The sequence below is a fragment of the Opisthocomus hoazin genome, chromosome 3 (assembly GCF_030867145.1).
Source record: "Opisthocomus hoazin isolate bOpiHoa1 chromosome 3, bOpiHoa1.hap1, whole genome shotgun sequence".
Lineage (NCBI taxonomy): Eukaryota > Metazoa > Chordata > Aves > Opisthocomiformes > Opisthocomidae > Opisthocomus > Opisthocomus hoazin.
In genome coordinates, this window is record NC_134416.1 from 3,028,238 (window position 1) to 3,048,230 (window position 19,993).

At 42.1% G+C, this 19,993-nt stretch overlaps 1 protein-coding gene across 14 annotated transcripts in view; it reads right to left on the reverse strand.

The window, feature by feature from the left end:
• Positions 1-19,993, reverse strand: part of ADGRB1 (adhesion G protein-coupled receptor B1) — a 289,625-nt gene that overhangs the window by 21,594 nt on the left and 248,038 nt on the right. For 8 of the 14 annotated variants that reach the window (XM_075415464.1, XM_075415463.1, XM_075415457.1 and 5 more), the window contains 5 exons: positions 18,573-18,658; positions 13,133-13,231; positions 5,024-5,195; positions 3,753-3,848; positions 397-451 (listed from right to left, as the gene is read on the reverse strand). In XM_075415464.1, the coding sequence (XP_075271579.1) occupies positions 397-451; positions 3,753-3,848; positions 5,024-5,195; positions 13,133-13,231; positions 18,573-18,658 (508 nt within the window). The remainder of the gene's footprint in view (positions 1-396; positions 452-3,752; positions 3,849-5,023; positions 5,196-13,132; positions 13,232-18,572; positions 18,659-19,993) is intronic. The other 6 variants (XM_075415468.1, XM_075415467.1, XM_075415466.1 and 3 more) reach the window with 3 other exon arrangements.

Consider the following 19,993-nt stretch of genomic DNA (forward strand, 5'->3'; position numbering starts at 1 on the left):
TTCTCAAAGACACCTCTTCCAAGACACAGAGCTGTTTGAGATTGGTGTGACCCCCTTGGGCCGGGGTTGCTAAAGCAAAGAAGGATCACAGTAGGAAGAGATGGATCCAATCTCTTCGTCCTTGATCCTTTTCTCTGTCACCATGTTACATGGGCAACAGGTAAGAAATAATACCTTGGAGGCAAGGCTTAATCTTAGTTAAAAGGCCAAGAGTGCTATGGGGAAATACGATAAGCAAAGCACAAGGGAGAATTAGGGGTGTTGCTTTCTTTTGGTTGAGAGTAAAGGCAGCCCACATAATTACATGCATGCCACTAAGACACACACAGATAAAACAGAAAAGAAAAAAAAATGGCCTAGTTCAATCCCCAAACCAGGTCACTTGTTGATTCTCACCTGTGATGTGCTCACCTGATCTACAAGCCATATCCACGTCCTTCTCAAAATCGGTCTGAAAGACAGAGAACACAGAGGATGGGGTCAAAAGGAGGTGGGGGGGGGGAAGAAAGCCATCTGGAAAATGCAGAAACCACTTTAGTTAGTGAGTCAGACACAACCACTGCCAGAAGAGTGGAGGAGAGACATCTTGCTTGGGCTTTGAAACAAGGCAAACACACCACTTTTTTCCAGCTGTGGCTTTTGAACCTCATGCAGTGGTAAAGATGTAACATTGCTTTACAGATAGGTTCACCTGCTCATCCATACACTATTTCCACTAATAAAAATATTCCCCTGGAACATGTTTATACATATCCCTGAAAAATAGTGGATAGGTTCCTGGTTGATCTTCCTTGTATATATCACCCCACAGTTAGACTAAGTGGATTCCCCTCCACTCCTTCAAAATACCTCATGATGCTGCTGAGAATGCCTCATACCTACTGGGTTTTCTTGTGATCTGTCACCAAGTCACATACAGTGGAAACAATTCTCTGCTTCTGAAACTCTGAGCGTGTAAAATCAACCGTTTCTGCAGGCACAAAGGCTGTATAACTTTTTCAAGTGGTCTGTACAGTCAAATGAAACTCCCTTCTTCTCTCAATATGAGTTAATCCTTTTTATAAAGCTTTTAGCAGATAACGTTTCAAAGAACTGGATAGACTGAGTCACAGTGGGCCATGAGTTTTTATGGCATAATGGAAAGGCCATGGACTAGACAAAGGTGGAAGAGTTCACTGATAGTTTCTAGTATCATTTCAGAAAGAAGGCACTTAATACAATTGTATTAATATCATTCAATGCATTTCAGTTTAATACTAAGAAAAGTGTGAAAAAAAATCCCCATCTCCTTGGAATAAACACTTAAATATTAGCAGATTGAGTTTCTGAAGAGCTGATTGAGGAATTATCTCAACCTATTTTATGCTAATTTCTTAGTAGATTATTTGGGATATCAAATAAATCTGAAAAGAATAGAAGGGAAATAAGACTGAGCTAACGTTTAAATAGGTGAGTGGGATGACACAGAAAAATATAATCTCATTTTCATGATAGGAGTTCCAGAAAAATGTAACCGAACAGCCTGTACTAGTTCTACTGATAAATAAATAAAAGGTAGTTTTATATTTAATACCAGTCAGCAAGATTTTGTGGAAAATAGTTCTACTCAGCTAAGCTTCTTTTCACTCTTTGGGCAGATTTGGAGATTACTGGAAAAGGTAACGGCAAAAATGCCACTCTGCAAAGCTTTTGATTTCTTTGGTTATTTTACAATTCGGTCACTATAACATTGCACCTCTCTAAAAATATCAGTGAGGAGTCATCACTCCCATCTAGATTCCGGAGCTTTTTGTGCCTGAATGTGAAGAAACTGATTGTAAGCTCTCCACTTCTCAGCACATCCACCAAACAGTGCAGAAGTAAATGTAATCACATTGTGAAAAAACTTGCAGCTGACACAGAATTTTGCAAGGTGGTTGATAATGAACGAAAACAGGGAGTTACATAGAGAGACAGAAATCTGAAACTTCAGAATATAGTGGTTGCGACGGTGACAACAGAATAACAAATATAGCATCCACATTTTTAAAGGATGGTGAGAGTCTGAAGGGCATGTGGAAAAGGGTTATATAAATAATTTGAAGGCAAATGTCTTAGAGAGGGAGAATAAAAAAGCTCAGTGTGTTAACTTATTGAAAGGAAGATTGAGACTGGATATGATTATGGTGTCTATTATTGAGGGAGCAAAAGTACCAGACATGCAAGGGGCTTTCTAATTGCACATAAATAGGCATAGCAAGAACCTGCCTGAAAATGAGCAGACTGTGCATTTAAAGTAGAAATGAGGCCCCTGTTTTACCAAACACCTGTGAGGTGCGGTAGAATTCTAAATCTCTTGATGTCTTGACTTAAAGATTATGCTGTTGGAAATGAGACCTTGCACCCAAGCACAAGCTACTGAGCTTAGCACAGCAGTGGCTGGAAAAAAACATCATTGGGTTATGGTACAGGTCTAATATTCACTGTACAGTTTTGGAACTTGTTCAGATCTTGCGATTGTTGTGATATCCTGACCCCAGCCTCAGAAATTAAATGCCTCTTACATCATCTACATCATAACGCTGGAGCAGATGCAAGATGATTCCCCTCACAGAATCATAGAATGGTAGGGATTGGAAGGGACCTCTGTGGGTCATCTAGTCCAACCCTCCTGCCGAAGCAGGGTCTCCTACAGCAGGCTGTACAGCCGGGTCTTGAATATCTCCAGAGAAGGAGACTCCACAACCTCCCTGGGCAGCCTGTTCCAGGGCTCCGTCACCCTCAGAGGGAAGAAGTTCTTCCTCATGTTCAGCTGGAGCTTCCTCTGCTTCAGTTTGTGCTCGCTGCCCCTTGTCCTGTCGCTGGGCACCATTGAAAAGAGTCTGGCCCCAACCTCCTGACACACACCCTTCAGATATTTATAAACATTTATAAGGTCCCCTCTCAGCCTTCTCCAGGCTAAACAAGCCCAGCTCCCTCAGCCCCTCCTCATAGGACAGATGCTCCAGTCCCCTCATCATCCTCGTAGCCCTCCACTGGACTCTCTCCAGTAGTTCCTCATCTTTCTTGAACTGGGGAGCCCAGAACTGGATACAGTACTCCAGATGGTGCCTCACTAGAGCTGAGTAGAGGGGGAGAAGAACCTCCCCCGAGCTGTTGGCCACACTCTTCTTAATGCACCCCAGGATGCCATTGGCCTTCTTGGCAACAAGGGCACACTGCTGGCTCAGCTTTTTCATCTACAGTCTTATCTAGACTGTTTTTAAAGGACTTACACAACAGGACCAAGGTTTACAGTGCTTAAACTATATTCCCATTGAAGCAAAGTAAACAAGTGTGCTTGTGAGAGAAACAAATCCCTTTGAGACAGCACCTTTATAATAATGACCCAACACACTGTGATTAAAACAGTTTTAAACTACTGCCTCCTAGCTACAGCTAGGACAAGGCAGCATGATGGGGATGAAAAGGCCTGGAAGACCAGGGAGGTATATTTTGGCTTTGTATTTTCTGGGAAAGAAAGGGTCTCACCAACATGTCTGCAAAACCTGCTGCATAAGTTTGAGCCTCTTCATATTACAATGAAAAGAAAACAGACTTATGTGAAAGATGCTACGCTAAGTGCTAAATTTGTTGAAGTGCAGTTTGCACGGAAAAAAAAGTGAAAGTGATGATTTCAAAATCTGTGATGGACAGAGCCCTTTGTTTATCAGTTATAAGTTAAAAATGCCCATAGGTCCCTTAATAATAGACTAGGAGGTAGTTTTCCCTACCATCAGCTGAGCGTGTCCATTCTGAAATGAACCCCCTGAGTCTCCATTGCCCTCTTCCTGACGATCTACTACTCGGCACTTCACAGCATCCTGGACCTGCAGGAACAAATGGATTTGCAAAAGTCAGAGTCAGACAGGAATATCAAACCTTATTAAATTCTACTGCAGAAAAAAAAAAGTCCTTGGTAGATCAAAAGAACATGGATCCTACTTTAGCATTCAAGTGTTTATTTTAAATGGCTTATATGTTATGTATTTTGCATACTAACAGAGTATCTCAAAGGTTTTACAGGTATCCTGGGTCATTTTGTTGGTCACTTCTAGTTGCTTGATTTATACAATTCAGAATTAAACTTTCTACAATTTTGCAGCTTGGTATACATTTACAATGGATGCTATTGCATAAATCATTATACAGGGGTCTACAATGTCTGATTATCATCCTGTATCAGCTGTAATACATCTCTGATCCAAAACTCATTGAAATAAATGGAAAAAAACTGCCAGCGACTGCAATGGGAGTTAAATGCAGGCCCATATTCATAATGCAATTAGCTGAAGGAGTCTCAGCCAAGCCAGTGGTGTAATTCCATTGATTTCATTGGCCTGACATAGGAAATTAATCTGTTTTACTTAATTTAAAGGAGCTGTAAGAAGATAAAATGAATATTGAAAAAAACCCCTTCCTGTCTCTGTTATTAATAGTCTATCCACTCAGTAGGATGAAAAGAATAAAAGAAACATAAAAGATTCGTCCTTTTCTTCCCGGATATAATTTACCATTTTAAATCTCCACAGGGAGGCTGGAGAGAATTTACTCAATTTCCTTGCTTGGTTATTGCTAGCTTTACTTTCTAGCTCGAATATCTAGGCACTAATGGCAACATACAATCATTCTGTAAATCTTGGTGCAAGATGTCCCTCTTGAAATCAGACGAAAAAATTGTTTTTCTTAATATTCCGTTTTTGAAGATGGGGTGTAAACATTCTGGAAATCTTAATTTTGGTGTTAAATAAGCAAAACCAGACTTGTTAATTAATCTAAGACTGTTCCCCATATTCCAGTCTGTGGTACACTCAGCATGGCAACCACCGATTCGTCCCTCCTTCCCTCTGACTGATACTGTCAGGGTCATTTTTGTGGTCACTGTCTACACAAAGGCAAAAAATTCATAGGATTACAGAAGTTATTAAGCTGACTGGACATTTTTCAGATGTTTTCTATGGAAGGCATCATGCTTATATAAAAGAGCACGACTCATTTGTCTCACCTCCCGCCTTAGGATGCAATGGACCATAACAATGACAAAGCCCTCCAATGAGTCAAAGACAGCAAAAAGGATCTGGAAGAGTGCTGATCGCCGATCTGTGATTGCCAGAACTGCAGACATCCAGGTGAGAGCCAGGAGAGGTAGCACCACGCAGGAGCTCCAGAGGGATGCCCTGTCAAGGGAGAGGAAAAGAAAATTCAGCTCCACTCCAGCCTCACCCGCTTCCATGTGGGATGCGAATTCAGCCTCCTGATCCCATGGGGCTTCAGAAGACTTCTTCAGCAAATGTATACTTGTGCATGACGTCTTCTGAGCCCCTGTCACAGGGAAACAGGAAGATGCTTTGCACACTCACACTACCAAAACAGGTGACACACATTTCTACAGGAGGGACTACTTTTCAATGGTGCAGTCATGCATAAAATTTGAGGTGGGGAAGAAGGATGCAGATACCTCACTGCCCCTTTCACGAGCTTCCCACTCTATGTCACTAGTTAACAACGATGGCATTTCCCAAGGAGGGGAGACAAAATACAGTCACTGTAGGTTGCCAAAGGGAAGGGGAACAGTTGCAGCAGAGACTGGTTTGTCACGATGGCTGTCGGTATTTGGGTTATAGACACTTGGACTTCCACAGCACATGGAAGACACCAACACTGGGGATGTGTCACAGTTTCAAGTGACTAAAACGGACAAGCATAGAGCTGGTGTGGAGACTGAGCTTTTACTGTTGCTTCCTTACTCTGTAGGTGTTAGTCCCTACAGCACTACATCAATGATCATCAGAAGAACTGATAACTAACACAAATTTTCCGTAAACAGAACATTTTCTGCTTTATTGTGTGATCTCCCCAGTTGAATGCTCTGAAAAAAAATTGCTCTTGTTTCTATATTTAGCAATTATTGTAAATAACTTTATTCTTGGATGGACATGCTGGGTTAAAGTAACTTAAGATACAAACCTCTTCTGCATTCACAGGACAGAAAATCAGATGAAATGGTTTTCTGTAATGCAAGTACTGCCCCATGAACCTCCACTTTATCTATGAATGATGTCTCTAGAAACGGGAAAACCTCTCTGTTCCCATGGACTATTTAGTCATTCATGTCTCTGACCAAAAAGGGTCCCAAGGAATTCTAACAGCTTACGAGGGAGATTTTAAGCTGTCAGTCATCCTATATATTTGGCAGCACTGGTGCACCAGCAGTACCAGGAGAATTTCTCTGTGGGATTTTATCTAACAAATACGGGTAGACTTATGCACAGGCTGAATAACAAGTTGAGCTTCAAGATTTTCCTGTGTAGAAAACCTCAACCTATATACTAACAAACAAATACAGGCAACACAATAAATTGCAGGACAGATCTCATGACACACATTTTACAGTACTTACATGGGACTTGCTTACCATTTCCTGATATATGATAAAATTTTTAATAATGTTTACTTGCTGGTTATCCAGGTACCACTCTCACAGATCTCAGTGAGAGTTTTATCTGAACAAAGCTGGAGCCTGGACACAGGTATGGACATCAGGATGTAATGCCCTGGCTTCAGTTAAGAGTTTTTCAATGATGGTTACATCAGTTCTGCCGTAACGACCATACACTGAAGTGTCAGGTTATTTTTATAGTCATAATGATACTCTGATTGCAAATATTTCCACAACCTGTCCAGACTCATAGTGTTCCTTAGTGGTATTATTAAGCAACATAATTTACCTAAGGGAGCAGGTAAATGAAACACGCTTTTTTCAATTAAAATGAGCATTATGAGATTTCCATGTAAGGTAAGGGCCATGACATAATCCGATACCTTGTAATTTTATACGGGGTGACAAACTGAATGTTCTTTAATGTCCAATGTGACCTATAATTTCAAAGTATTATTTAAAAAAGCAACAAAACAGCCCTCAACCAAACAACTCCTAAACAGAAGTTTTCAACTCACTTCTCCCTCAGCCCTCTGAAACCTGCCTCATTATACCACAGTCTCTCTTTGCTCTCATTTGATGTGGTGCATTAATAAAACTGGTTAAGCAGTAAGTGCAGCAAAAAAATCAGAGGCAGAAAAGCCACATGGAAAGAATCATAGAATCAGTCTTTAAGGTTGGACAAGATCGCTAAGATCATCACGTCCAACTGTCAACCCAACAACACCACGCCTGCTAAACCATGTCCTGAAGTGCCATATCTACACGGTTTTTGAACACCTCCAGGGATGGTGACTGCACCACTTCCCTCAGGAGCCTGTTTCAAGGCTTGTTCCATAACATGCCACTCTAGATGAGTTTTCCATGCAATCATCAGCAAACAAAACCTGCCTGATGCATGGCTTGGTAGATGAACTCATGCCAGCGGCAACATGCAAATGTGATTGCTGGAAACCAGCAAAGTCAATACAAGCTGCTGGAAGAGGTCTGTACCAGACAACTCTGCTTCCTGGAATTATCTGGTCTCCCAGCATACTCTTAATACATATAAAAGTGTAAGTTATTACCATCAACATGAAAACAAGAAACCTGGCAACCACATCTGCGAATGGATCTGATCTGTAAGTACAGGTATGAACCAACTATCTAAGTTTGGGTGGGTTTTCCATTCTTAAAAAGAACTGCAACATCAGACCGAGAATGATTTGGGTCTGGATCCAACATTTAGATGTGGATTTGGGTTACCTGCTGAGGTGGTAAGTTATGTTTCTCTTTAGCAAATGGCTAGTTTTCAATCCACTGGCTTCAAAACCTGCTTAAGAAACATATGCAGGCACCCTGCTTTAACAAGGCACTTGCTATCCAGAGCACAGATGCAATGATCCATAGCTACAGTGGGCTCCCTTCAGAGGTCTTGTTGTCTTCATGATGGACTCAGTGAGTCCTTCCCAGCCCCTTACTCTGTGTGTCTCCATATGGGCAAACTATTCAACTTCCTTCTGAGTTGAGACATCCTGATGGACTTCACTATTGCTTTCAACGTAAGCAACCTTAAATCACCACTTCAATCTCTGCCCTCCCAACAAGATGGTGAAAAAAGGATTATGCCACATTTCAGCTGGAGTAAATCAGGATTCTCCCAATTGAGTTGTGCTGACTTGCACCAGCGAACAGTATGGTCTTTCTACTCTCTTTGTGATTCATAGAATCATAGAAAGTTTTGGGTTGGAAGGGACCCCTAGAGGTCATCTAGTCCAACCCCCCTGCAGTGAGCACGGACACCTCTAAGTAGATCAGGTTGCTAGATCACCTTGCAGATGCCTTCTCAACAACATTCATCCCTTACAAACATTGTGGAAATGTCGCTTGACACTTAACAAATAATCTTTGTTCTCAGGCAGCAGATGGCAACAGGTCATAGGAATGTAACTTACTCTAACTTCACTTTCAGACCTCTGCTTAGCTTTTGAAATATTAAATTCAAAAAAAGTTCAATTTTAAATAAAATCTTATTAAGACTGAAATTTCAGAAGAAAACTCAGGGGAAGGTAAGTGGGCTTCCTGTGAAATTGCCCTTAATCCTACTTGCTGTGAGCTGAATTCATAGCGGAACTCATACTCCTGCCACCTTTCCATCTGTCCCTTTTTTAGGAGGTACTTAAAAGGTTCCAGAATCACTTACAGGACATAAGAAACCTCCTGTCATGGTGCCACATGACGTGAAATGAAATGAAGATTTGTTATATAATGACTCTTCAATACGGATTATCTATGATCAGTTAAGGATTCTTACTGCTTGAGATAAAGGAACTAGCTGGCAGATGCTCTTGTTTGTCCCATACATGACAGCATTCATGACGAGTGACAGCAATACCACAGGAAGATCATTACACTGCAACGTGGAAGCACGGTGCTGGTTTATTGTGTGATAACTATGACATGACAATGTTATTCAGCAGTACAGTTGTAGTGTTACGTTGTTCCTCCCCACCACACCACGCTACCGCTGCATTGCAGAGGAAGGGCATTACTTTGGGATCTGGCAATGCCACAGCCCAGTGCAACTAAATATAATTACAATGACGTGTGACAACATGGCCACCCAATAACATTGTCCACTAGCTGTGGTTTTGTTCTTTAGCTAGCTGGCAGCCTTGAGAGTCTTTGTCTTTGCAAAAGAAGCATGTTAAACTGATGGCACTTAGAGGACAGCAATAGAAAGAGAAAAAAAAACATTTTTGGAAACAAAGATCTACTTAAACAAAGATTGAGAGGCCTGCACCCTGAGAAAACACAAGTGCAGGAGGACACACAGTACATGCCAACAAAGATGTAAAGGGTCATTATGAAGAGAGAAGTGATCAGGTCTTCTCATTACTCAACACTGATAGGGCAGCCAGTACCACAAGCTAAAGAAGCAGCAGAAGGAAAAATAACTTTGTAATTCAGAAAGCAACTCCTGGAGAGGAGATCTGAAAAGGGAGGTGTTATGTGGACTCAAGACATAAGACAATGGATGGCTTCAGACATGTTGCACAGAGTGGCACACGCTGCTCCATCTTTCTGATGAGTATGTTATTCCTGCATCACAGTAGTTCTGCTACAGGAAAACCACAGTACAAGGATTTACTTTATTCAATCTCTTTTGCTTTATCCCTCCTCCAACTTGCATTCCTCCCAAAAGTAAAAGTCTTGCCCCCATTTAAGGGACAGTTTCAGAGAAAACCTCTTTAACTCAATGCCCATAAAACCAAGATAGGAAATCTGTAACTAGAAAAGAGTGGGCACTGTGAATGCAATGCCCACGCACAGGTAACACAGAAACACAAGATATTATTTCTATTTTCTCCAAAAGATGAGTCTTCTCTCATTTGCTGCAGTCTCAACCATTTAACTAGAGAAACAACAGGAAATCAAATGCCTCTAAATGAGACAGGCAAGTAATGAAGTAGTTATGGGCAGACTGGTTGATTATTCACCCCTGATAAGAGCAGTTGTTCTTTGACAGTCCAAGCAAAGGCCTGCAGGGATGAAGTATTATCCCCAGGTGAGGATACAATTTCAGATTCCTTGAACTATGAAAACACCACACTCTTGAGGAAACCAGCCATACATAGAATTGTTGATTCACTTTAGTCCTGGAACTAAACATAGCCAGAAAAATTGATGTCTAAAACTCTCTGAAATGACTGAGCCAAGAGTAAACCTGCTAGATGGGAGATTTGACACATGTTCTTCTGATGATGTAAGAGGGATGATGCATGAGAAGGGTCATGAGGACTCGCTGGTATTGACTCTTGGGTGGGTTGCCTGCAAGAAGAATACACTATGCCAGGGACGTAGTCCTCTGCCATTCTCTTCCCTGTCGTTGAGAGTCCATATTTGCAATGCACTACCTGGTAGGAATTCCATCCATCCATCCATCCATCCATCCATCCATCCATCCATCCATCCATCCATCCATCCATCCACCCACCCATCCATCCAAGAGCAGTCCCTGGTATCTGCAGTGGATGTCCTCGTTTACAGCAAGTACAAAGAAATGACATGTCCTTGAGAGATTTTTTCCCTGCCTCAGATAAAACTTTTTTACAGGTAGCAAAGAGAAATTAAAGAAGAGTTCACAGGCTGAGGCTACCCTACAGGTGGCAATAAAAGGAAGGATATGTGGGAGCAGGGGTCTTCCAATGGCAAAATACATCCAGCATCTTCTCCAGAACAACCTAAAGGGAAAGGGCTTTTTAATCCACACCTATCAAGTCTAGCTAACCCTTAACAGGTCACAGACATCCAAAGCTTTCCTTTTTATTGTTTACCAAGTGAAGAAATTGCATAATTTCCAGGGCATATTTTTTTCACTTATGTCATGATTACTACCTGCTCTCCCATCAGTGGTTTACTGTGTTTTCCCTCAGTTACTCATTCCCTTCCTTCCCTGACCCCTTCTCCCTTAGACACAGATATTACCACAAAGAGTTGCTTCAACTTCGATGATTTCCAAAAGCTAAGAAAAATGGGCAAAAGGGTCTGTCCTTTCACGCCATGCTATCCCAGAAATAAAGCCTCTGAAAACTGTGGGAGATAAGCTGGAGAAGAGGTAAGCAATCCGAAATGGAACAAGGCAGAAACATCCTTGATGTACTCTCTACCAAACAACTATGGCTAATTCCAGATCAGAGAGGAGCCAGGAATCCTCATGGCATCTGATTTACATGACAAGACTTCAAAACCGAACGGCAAAGCTGGTTGAAGTTCTGGGATGAAGGCCAGCAGAATGGTGGCAGTGACATGATGCACAATCAGGGATTTGGCTTATTGATAATCTCCTTTACAATAGATTTGGAGGAAGAAAAACAGAAACTGTCCAGCTGCAGAATGAAGTGGACAACAAAGGTAGATGAGGGTTGAATAAACTAATTCATGTATTACTCAGTGATGCTTTTGCAAGGACAAGAGCATAGGACACTTCAGGACAAACAAGAAAACCAGTACAGGAAATTATCATTTAAGGTATTCTATCTGCTAGGAAATGAAAGACAGGAGGACTCTCTTACAGGAGCCCTCCAATTTCTGTCAAACCACTCAAATTAGAAAAGCAGGATAAGTAGGAGATCTGGATTTCATATCCCTTCTTTTTCTGATATGCAGATGAATCAGAATACGTGATTTATATCTGACCAATGTCAGACAATATGCGAGAAGAATTTGAGATTGGTTCACTTTTTAAATTGATTTACTATGAACTGAAAGCCTCTCCTGTTTAACGGTCTAATTTGTTAATAGTAAAGCTTCTGCTCATTGAGCATTCCTCTGCAATGGCACGAAACTGAAATGCAGTGACCTGCCAATTCCAGACTTGTGGTACGCATGTCTGGACCGATGCCATCTCACCATCTCAGCTGGGCACTGTTGAAAAAGGTAAGTAAATGACTTCAGCAGTGAAAAATGAATGAGATTTTGTTTAGTTTTTGCATCTCATAGAAACTGCTAGCTCTTAATTGAGATGATTGCATGTTCTCTTTTTCTAATGACAACTGGTTGTTTTTCAGAAATGTACATTTTTCCCTAAACTCTTTTGGATTTTATGTAAATGGCTCAATTTTCAGAAAAAAGGGAGAAGAACTTGTGTTTTGTTTTTCTTTTATATTTCTACATTTGGAGATTTGGCATTCAGCTGCCTATTTTTATTTAAATTAATTAAAGGTAGGAATTTTCAAATTGCAAATGTCTAGATCTGAGACTGTTTCTTTCACACATTTTACATATATTTCTTCAGACATCAAAACCAAAATAGAGCATCACTAGGAAATAATGTAGATAATAAAATTTCAAAAAGGGAAGGAAGACAAACCTTCTCTCATTGCTCTTCGTCCTACTTTAACCTCTGGGAAAAAGCCAACTATATAAATAGCAACAATTTCTCCAGCAGAACAGCGCTCTGGCATTTTCACTTTTTTTTTTTACTAACTCCAGTGGCATTTAAGAACAGATTTAACAGTATTTGACTTTTGTAACTCAGAGCTATGAAATGCTTTAAGATTTTGAGAACTAATTCCAAGTGCTTTTAAGGGTACAAAAGAGGCAGTCAACACTTCTCAAATCAGAACTGCAGCCTTATGAGGTATTAAACTTAACTCTAGCCTTTTATCAGAGAAAAAAACACTTAGAAGTGATTTACCTACTCACTGAAATCATACCTAATGCTCTGCAGCCTCTGGAATAAAAAACTCAAGCACATGCTTAAGTGTTTGACAAAGCCAGAGTTTGAGGCCCCCATCTAACACCAAAGTTAATGGGAACCACATCTTTAAGTCTGTAACTCCAAGAGCTAAATTAAATGTGGGCATTAAACATATATCCAGCTTCCAACAAATCAAAAGTCCCTTTGTCTTCCATGGGCTGCTCACATGCTTAAATCTAGGCATGTCATGAAATTCTTTTCAGGATCCAGCCCATCAGCTTTTGCTCCAGGGATATTGCGGGAGCCCTACACTCGTCATGGCCCACAGAATGAGGACAGGGAGAGTTGGGGATGTGGGAAGGTGGGCAGGGACATGGGGAGAGAAAACGAACAAGGGGTGGTGAGTGCAGGGAAATGAAAGAGGGAAATAAAACAAATTAAAAAAAAAAGGAAAGTGGAAAGAAAGAAAAGAAGTTGAAATTAGAGGAACTAACATGGCGTTACTGGTGGCTGTGGCCGAAACTTCAGCAGAAGAAACTACTCCACACTTGGAACATTTGAGCGTCATGCCGTAAAGGGGCACTGCCATCTGACTGCAATTAAAACCAAAAGACTGAAACAAAACAAAACACTTTGCTTATGAACACAAACGTAGAAAGGAAAGGGAAAGAGAAGCCAAAAGAAAGAAAGAACAACAGAAAGGGAGAAAGGAGAAAGGGAACCAACCAACCATACCCAGTTTGAAAGGAGAAATGAAAGACAGGCAGGAATAAAACTCTCATCTGTACCACTCCAGATGTGGGAAATTGGAAAAATGTACAATTCAGAGACGTGTTGGTGCCGCTGGAGAGGGTGGAACTGTGTTGGTGAATGTTTTGCCAGATTCAGGGTGTCTCTCTCTGGCACCCATTGAAGAGAAACCAGTACTGTTTTCCCAGTCTCAACCTCCTTTTTTTGGTTTGTTTTTGAGGAATTGCTCTTTTCCCTCCTGGCCTTTTTGCTCCGAAACAAAAAAAGGTGGCAGGGTTGTACAGTAGAAGGCAAGAAGTAGGGCTGTGGGGTCTGTAGTTGCTTATCTTCTTTCCTAAAGCAATGCAAGGGATAAATCCTATTTCTCCAATTGCCCTTGTGTGCTAATCCTGGCCTTGGTGGGGATACCCACATGGCAGCTGACAATATCAGGAGATAAGCCACTCTTTGGTTGCTTAGTGTGTAAGGAAGGACAAGCGAATGGGACTGTCTGTGTCCAGGAAGTTGGGCATGAGCTTGGGTGTTTTGCAAGACCATCAACCTGCCCTGAAGGGAGACAGACTGGCTGACTACTTTTGAGACATTTCTTCTCTCAGATCTTGCTTTGGGGCTGAAAACATCCTTGGGATGAACTCTGAGACTTACTCACACCAGTTCCTCCCACTTTTTCTGGATGGGCTGCTGGTATAAGGAGCTGCACGGATCTGATAAAGGCTGTGTCCTCATGATTTTTAGAAACTGATGTGTGTGAACCCACCTAGCTGACAAGTCAGCTCTTACTCAGGAGCCCAGAAACTAAATGAGCTTGGCATTGGCCGTGTACCTACCCAGAATTTACTATTTGGTGTGTACACCCTGGTTTGCATAGATACGTGTCATCCACATCAGATCTGGCTTAGAAAGTGGGCAGAAGTCTGCAAAACATCCTGCAGACCTACATGCAATGCCTGCTGTCAAAGAAGGCATGCATATCACTGCCAACAGACAGTAAGTCTCTCATTCTTGGGTGGTGGCAGTGCAGCTGGTGAGGGATAATTGTGGGTACGAAACACTGGGGGTTTTACAGCCCTACCCTGCCTGGGAGAGAGATTAGGGAACCTGAGAGATAGTTTGTTAACTTTTACAGCTTTGTGTTCAGTTTTACTGCAAAAAAGACATCCCCATGAACACCAACACAGTATTGTCAGTGGTCCGAGTGGCCCACTTTCCACTGGTTATTGATTGGTCTTTTAATTAGTTACAATGACATAAGCCATTACCCCCTTCCAGAATAATGGCTAAGGTATCCCACAGAAACTTTCAACCTTCAGACACAGAGAAAACTAGCTCCTGTGTCAATGGATACATATCTTCCAGGAAGGACGGTGTAAATCCAGTGAGCACGATGGCTGAACCAAAGATAAAGTGGGTCTTGAGAGGCATTAAGTGCGTGACCCTTAAAAAAAAGACAGTTTATCCCCAGATCTGTAAGCCACAAAGAACAGATAAGCAGAGAGACAGAGAGAGGCAGAGATAGGCAGCAAAAAGAAAGTAGATTGATTTGAAGAATTTGATGGAAAACTATACCAGAAAAAACATGAATGACACTGAACCACAAAGAACTGGCCCAAAGACCACTATAACACACGACTGTAACTGCTGTTGGGTGTATTTATGCAGAAAGTTGTGAGCACTAGGCACAGATGTGGATACATTTATGCTCTAATTTGTTGTTGTTGGGGGCAGGAGGTTGTTAATATATTGAATTTCCATAGCGGGTTTATATTGTTGCCTGCATGTATGAAAGGGTAGCTAATGAAATAATCACAGTGAATAATGCATTCATTTAATTTAGCTTTTTCTGCTTCTTAAATATCCACAAACAGCTCACGGACTCATCTGGTGTGTGCACTGGAGCCTGGACATTGCTACCGTTTATTGAACAGTCCTTTACACCACGCACGGCCCAAAGAGCAGGAGCACTGCTTCCAACATAAAACATTCCCAGACGAAGGGCAATCTGAATCTGTTCCAATTTTAATGTAGTTATTATCTTTCCAATTACTTTCTTCTCTATGCACTGACAGCCCAGCTCCTTTACATCCCGCCAGGACGGTTGCTCAGAGAGTGTTTCACACAAGGTATTGGGGCAAACTTTCTCAAGTCCTCTCTATAATCAGCGGAGAAATAAAAGAAATAAAGGTCCTTTAAGGAGCGAGTTGGAACAACTAAACAAGGCTCCCGTCTCTATCCAGTAGTTACAGAGGAAGCCAAAGGGAGATTAAACTCAGCAGGCTAAAATTAGCCTTTTTGAATATATCGTATACTCTCTTTCTTCTTCCCTGGCTGCATGAGCACACAAATTCTTCTGGAATAAATGCTGGCTGAATAAATTTAAAATTCATTTTAAAGGCTCCTGCATCTGACTTTAAAATGTTCATTTTTAGTAGCACTCCCGTCAATAGAGCTCAAACACTGTTGGTGCAGCTGACCACGAATGGAGACTGTTCTGCTGGGAGATGGTTTTCTCCCGTGCCCAGACAGGAGTTGGGTCAGTTGTGTGTGTTTCTTCAGCTCCCTAGGTAATCGCACCCAACTCTTCATAGCCTGGTTTTGTGATACTTCTATAAAGTCATTGTCATCAGAAAGTCAACATTTTCTGACAGATGTGACAACAGTAGTCATAGCAATTTCCTCTGCTAAGTATAGGGCAAAACCTATCATGTCTCCTGTATTATTTCACGGGAACTGTGAGCACTGATTCATTTGTGTCAACTGATCTGTGGCATGTGTGCTGGGCTCCTCTTAGTGTTCAACAGGTCTTTTCCCTCTTTTTGTTTTCTTTCCCTCTGTTTTTGCAACACTGAACCATACTTCTTGCCTCTGCTAACGGAAATGCAATGTTTCTTTATACCATCTCCTCAAATCCAAACATCTCCAAGGCCGTTATTACTTCCGATTATCGTCAGATCTGCCTTCCAACACGGTTCCCAAGCCCAGGCCAGAAGCGGCTAGCTAAAGGGAAGGGGCACCACAGCTCTCAAAAGTGCTTCCGCACTCTCAGTGGGTGCACTTCGAAAGGAGAACAAAATCATCAAGCACAGATAAGGCTTAAAAGTGCTGCACACACACACACGAACACAAAAGAGGGGGGAAAAAAAGAGAAAAGAAAGAAAAAACAAAGAACATCAGAAAAAAATGACTTTTTTTTTGCTTTGTAGGTTTCATTTTCAAAGTACAACTATGAATGTGATCAATAACCAGCTGCTACGTATTAGATAAGGTCATTCTGTATGCAGTTTAGATTAGAGAGGGAGAGACTGAGAGACAGTAACTCACTGCTCTGCTAATCCAATAAACCATTTATTTCAGTGCTGACTTTCAAGTGCAATTATCTTGCTACAGACTCTGCCTGCAGTTCAGTTATTTTCTTGAGTTCTCTCTTTGTAAAGAAGGCATCACCCAAAATAAACAACTCGCTTGTTAGCAGCTGCTTTAAGCAATGCACGAAGGTCACTTCTTCTCATACCTGTTCAACCCAGCAGCAACCAATACCTCTGATCATCCAAACACGCTTAAGTCTCCTCTTCTTATCATGACGATGGCGCTGCTCATACATTGAGATTCCCCTCTTTGCTGCACTGGGGAACCACACCACTTGGCCATGTCAACACTGCTGATAAAACACGAACCTTAACAGGTTCCTGTATTTTTCCCCTGGTTGGATAAGAGTTTACTTCTACCTTCAATTTTGCTGCTGTCACTCAATTGAAAACCACTTCAGCTAGAACTACTCAATAGTACAATGACAGGAATATTGAACCTCATCTGTACTTTTTGCCTCTACACTCCAAGACTCAATTTTAGGGCCAAAGGCTTTTTCACCACTGCAGTGGATAAAGCAACTTATCCTCTCTTTGATGCTTAGGAGTGCAGCAAACAAGGTGACAGGCACCCATGCCTCCTCTGCTTTCACAGACAGGGTATATCCTGTACCTTCTCCACCAGCCTCCTAAGGTTGTAGGCTCTACCCGTAGCCAAGGTTCACAGGCACCAGAACACCTCCTGCTCTCCTTGTCTCTTTGTAAACCACTTTTTCCTTCAAGAATACAATTGTCACCCACAGTGGTAAATCAAATGCCACCAATGCAGAAGCGATAGCACACAGACCTGTCTTTCCTAGCAGTAGGTAAGGAAATAGTTTCTCTGACTGCAACAGCAAGCCAAGTAAGGCAGTGGAAAATAACGTACTAAGACCAGCAGCCAGACTGACCTGTGCATTTGATTTGACCCAGAGTCTCAGCGTGCCTTTTCTGCCCTTTGCTTGGAGGATGGCATAGCTCAGGGACAGCCTGAGAAGGCTACAGACTCATTTCCAGAAACGAAGATGAAGGGGGGGTCTCATCCTTCTGGACCCAACGACAAAACAGTCATTGTCAGCAGAGTTTGGAAGTAACCCAACAGAGACCCCTTCATGGTAACTGCCACCCCAGCCAGCCCCTAGTGAGACCAGGTTGATGGAAGCTTTGGAGTCCATTCTTCAATTTATACTACAAAGAAAACCAGGTAACATAAGCCCCTAGCTTCAGGGATGAAGGTTGGGCTGCTGGCTGTGGAGAAGATAACGAACTTCAGGTGGCATCAGAAATATTTGTTACAGAAGAAGTATCCTTACTTACCAGTACTCCTCATTACACACCCGTCCATCTACTAATCTGTTCACTGCTAGACCTCAAAAGACCCTTTCCTTAAAAGTATCACACACCTTTGCTGTCTCTCAGCCACCTCCCAGCCGTTAGACACGACTTCTCTGTCACACAGCCCATGCCACATGCCATCCCCAGCAACGATGAGTCCCTCTCTGATCCACTTGCTGTCTCTAGGAGTCAGTGAGAAGAGTCACTTTGCCTAATCTTTGGGAGGATACATCAGCCTGGGCTGAAGCCATTTTAACAAAGAGATGAACTTCTAATCTTCTTCCACAGTAACACAGCACGACTGCTTAGATATTTTGTTTCTGCTGCACTGAATGACAAGGCAGTGAGATTAAACCAATAGGTTTTTTTCCTTTCATTTTGTTCAAATCTTCGTTTGCTTTTGTTTGCATCTCCAATCTCTCTTTGCACTCCTTGCCTGGTTATTGATCACAACCTTGGGTTGTTTTTTTTTTTCCATTCTTTACTTAGATGTATTGATAAGGCATACCCTGCCCGTTCCTTCAGTTTCTTATCTGTTATTCCATCTTTGGATACAAGTTTGTTAAAAACCAGAATGCCAATAACCATGTTCACCTGTTGAAAGAGAAACAACACACAGTTTTGTTCTCAAGTGGTTCAAGTCAAACTTGGTAGCACAGAAGGAAAAAACCCAACATTTGGCAAACTAAGTCCTTCCCATTTCTCCTGAAGCAGGGTAGCATGGTCACACTTCTGCAGGCCACCACCCCCTCTGTCCCCTCTCCACCCTGTCCCACCCGTGCTGGCCATGCATCAGTGAGTTCAGGAGGGCAGAATGCAGCTGGCAGCAGATCAGAGAGGTCTCCATGAACCACAACAAGCCTATAAAGTGCTCAGGTTGCTGCAGGGCTGTTTGCAGTCCGATGCATGCTTGAGGACTAGCAAGGCAGACTCCAGGGACAAGAACAATTTTTCAGGGTAATATAAATAGAAAGTGGACAATACAGGGGAGAGAAGTGGGTTGACACTGGCTACTTCCAAAAGTGCCTTCTGGAGTCTGTGCTACCAAAGCAACAACATTAAGAGGACGGGGCAATGCTGTGCAGACTGCTTGTCCCGGTTCTTGCTCAGTGAACCAGCACTGCTGCTCTCAGAATAAGAGGTGGAAGGGCACTGCAGCAAGCAGAAACTTCAGCTGCTATGGTGGGATACCTTGGGAGATACTGCAGATGGCACAGCACATAGATTAGCCATCTAGTCATTTCTAAAAATATCAGCAGGCAGAACAACCGCATAAAGTCCTTCGCTCTGCTTTGTTAGGGTGAGAGCATGGATGTTTGTATCAATCAGGTATAAATATTCACAGTGAAATACAGTCTGTAGAGAGCTGAGGTCTTGCAAAGTGATCCTAAACTCCTCACTGTTCCTTTCTGACTGCAGTTACTGCTGCAAGCTGCATCTGTTTCACAAACCTCATCCAAACCTCAGCAGCCTCTGAATGTGAACACATTAATGATACATAAGCACCACCCTCTTCACGGAGACACAGCACTGATGGTGGAAAAAAGTGACACTCTCCTGGTTTTGCTGTTAGTGAAACATCTGGTGTTGGTAGAACGCTGTGCTAGATGCTCGTTTGCATGCGTAGCTTGCAAGGAAATGTTTAAGGCCAAATTCAGAGACGTGTAACATTACATGTTAGCTGAGCGCCTTGGTGAGTTGATTAGAACATTGAGACGTTGACCTAAGAGACACCTAGTACAACACATATCCCAAAGGAAGTGAGATGTCTGCTCACACCAAGCCTCTGTCTAACTGCCTAAATCATCCTAGAGAATGAGCAATTTTTCTGAGTTTGGATTGCTGGTTTCAGCAGGACACGACCCAGCTCACTAATGCAGAGTCCACAGCTGGGAATAAATGGAAGATCTCACAACTAGCAGTTATTTT